The sequence below is a fragment of the Bison bison genome, unplaced genomic scaffold (assembly GCF_000754665.1).
Source record: "Bison bison bison isolate TAMUID 2011002044 unplaced genomic scaffold, Bison_UMD1.0 scf7180017864217, whole genome shotgun sequence".
Classification (NCBI taxonomy): domain Eukaryota; kingdom Metazoa; phylum Chordata; class Mammalia; order Artiodactyla; family Bovidae; genus Bison; species Bison bison.
In genome coordinates this window covers 3525031-3527884 of record NW_011494789.1, presented here as the reverse complement: position 1 = coordinate 3527884, position 2854 = coordinate 3525031, and the positions used below count along the sequence as shown (strand labels likewise).

The following is a 2854-nucleotide window of genomic DNA, read 5'->3' as shown; positions in this document are numbered from 1 at the left end:
AGGCCTCCCTCCCTCTCTGCTCCTTCCCTCCCTTTCTTCCTTGCCCGATGCTCGAATCTCCTTGGACACTTGATCCTGGGCAGTAGAATCCAGTCCCTGGATCCTGTAGAACCTTTGGGCAGACACCCTTCTGCAGAGTCCCTGGTTGGTGGCTTGGCCGGGCTAGATCTTAGCACTTGCTGCTCCTGGTGCTGTGGTCTTAAACAGGATCTTCCTAGGTCTTGTCCCTGGTTCCACCTCGGCTGTGCTCATTGTCACCATGATCACATCTTTTCCATCAGTAGTGACTCTGCTCTTGGCTGGGGCCTTTGTGTGACAGCTGGGGCCTTGTTTAGCTGACCAGATGCCCTGTAATGTTTAAGGTATTATTAGTACTTCTGGCCAGAAGCAGTGATTTAGGCATAATTTCTTGGGCTTTCCAGTTGCTTCTGGTGGCCAGAGCCAATGGCCAGGATAGAATCATCACACCCCCCAGCTGGTTCCCATGGATCACTATTACGATAATGGCAACAAAAGGCTGATTTCATGCACACCCTCTGGTTCTTATTCCTCACCTGGACCACAGAGCTCCCAGGTACCAGACATCTGTTTCAGAGGAATGGCTAACACCTGACACCATGGCCAGATGTCTGCCTAACCGGCCCCAGTGGCAGACATCACTAATCAATCACAGCTGTCTTCCCCATGAGCCCAGTGAGAGGACTCATGATCTTTCTGGAGCTGGCACTCAGGTGTCAGTTCTGATCTGCAGCATTCATTCATTCATTCTCATCTATTCATTCACAGACTTGTTAATGAATGACAGTTAACAAATGTTAATGAGTACAGTAAGTCCCCTACATACGAACCTTCAGGTATCAAACTTTCAAAAATGTGAATGTGTGTTCATATGTCTAGTCATGTAAGGTGTAAGTGAAATTGCAGCTTGCTGTCCATCTCCTATTGCTGCTGATCCTTCATTTCTACCATCTCCCATCTCCTCACCCTTCTGCAGGCAGTAACTCTTCTTGCCTATTTGCTCAGTCCCTGCCCCTGTATGCCAGCTCTTGTACTATATTACTGTACTTTTCAAGGTGCTGAACTGTGAGATTAAAAATGTTTATTTTGTGTTTGCTTGTTTTTATGTATTATTTGTATGAAAAGTATAAACCTATTACAGTACAGTACTGTATGACCGACTCATTGGAAAAGACCCTAATGCTGGGAAAGATGGAAGGCAAAAGGAGAAGGGATGAGATGGTTAGATAGCGTCACTGACTCAATGAACATGAATCTAAGAAAACTCTGGGAGACAGTGAAGGACAAAGGAGTCTGTGTGCTACAGTCCATGGGATTGCAAAGACTCAGTCACAACTTTGCAACTGAAGAATAACAACAACCGCATAGCCGAGTTTGTTGGGTACCTAGGCAAACATTGTTGGACTTAATGAACAAATTGGATTTAGAAACGTGTTCTCAGAATGGAACTTGTTTGTATGTAGGGTACTTACTGTGTAATGTTTATTGAGCAGCTGTTATGCAAGGAAGAAAAGTATGGTCCTTGCCTCATCAAGTGGAGCTCTGAATGTGGTAGTCAAACCTGGGAGCACCTTATCACTCTATGATGCTGTCAGTTGGAGGGCAGAGTTAGAGCTCTCTTCTTCAGGAGCCCAGAGGAGACAGGACTTAATCATTGTGGGTATCAGAGGAGGGCACAGGTCCCTGTGTTGCCAGTGCTCTTTCTGTGTACCCTGCAATGCCAGCAGTGGATGGCACGGCTGTGAAACGTGGGATCCCATCTGAATCTGGGGACAAAGCCTGGCCAGAGACCCAGCCATGTGACCCACCCTTACTAGTGCCTTCTTTCCCACAGGATCAGGGGCTGAAGGCCAATAACTCCAAAGAGTTAAGCATGTGCTTCACAGAGGTGAGTGAGGGGCAGAGTGGGGGTGGGTGCAGGGGCTGAGCGGGGAGGGGAGTTGTTTTCTAGGCAAGGCTTGGACTTGGAGCCCCCAGATTCCATAACACAGGCTGGGCTAGCTCAGCTGCCAGGCTGCCTGAACCGGGGTGGGCGCTCACTCTGTGCGGGGTGAGGATGGGTGGGTGCAGAAGTTACTGCCAGGGCCTTTCCTTGTCTCTTGGGGGAGATGCTCAGGCTGCTCTGAGGCGAGATCCTGGCAAGCCCTCCTGACTCTATAGACATGTGCACCCAGCGGCCTGCTCTGTGCTGGTTCTGGGACACTCCGCAGAGGTGGAGAGATGGAAAAGGACCTGGGCCCTTCCTTGAGGGAGACCCAGCACAGGACTATATCTATGTGCTGCTAAGTTCCTTCACTCGTGTCCGACTTTTGGTGACCCCTTGGGCTGTAACCCGCCTGGCTCCTCTGTCCATGGGATTTCCCTTGCAAGAATACTGCCGTGGGTTGCCATTTCCTTCCCATTCAGGGTCTTCTGCGGGGACCCTAACCCTAACCCTTCTCCAGGGGATCTTCCTCATCCAGGGATTGAACCTGGGTCTCCCTCATTGCAGACAGATTCTTTACTATCTGAGCCGCCAGGGAAGCCCAGCCCTACTGACTCATTTGTCTTTTTCTCTGCTTCTCTCTCTCTTCTGCTTGGCCACAGCTCACAACCAATATCATCCCAGGGAGTAAAAGGGTGATCAAACCTAACTCAGGCCCCCGCAGAGCCAGACCGTCGGCTGCCTTGACTGCTGCATCCTTCCTGATGCTGAAGCTGGCCTTGTAGGCTCTGGGGATCCCATCGGGAGATTTCTGAAAGCTACACGGATGAGAACACCCGCCTGACAAAATGGAAACACACACAGACACACACACACACACACACACACACACACACACTTTGCAAAAAAAAA

The 2854-nt window shown here is 49.9% G+C and overlaps 1 protein-coding gene across 1 annotated transcript in view; it reads left to right on the top strand.

The window, feature by feature from the left end:
• The window catches only part of GFRA2 (GDNF family receptor alpha 2), a 106137-nt gene extending 103285 nt beyond the window's left edge, over window positions 1-2852 (top strand). Inside the window, exons 8-9 of the mRNA XM_010845443.1 lie at window positions 1853-1906; window positions 2605-2852. Of these exons, the coding sequence (XP_010843745.1) occupies window positions 1853-1906; window positions 2605-2727 (177 nt within the window). The 3' untranslated portion in view covers window positions 2728-2852. The remainder of the gene's footprint in view (window positions 1-1852; window positions 1907-2604) is intronic.
• The last annotated feature ends 2 nt before the right edge of the window (window positions 2853-2854 follow it).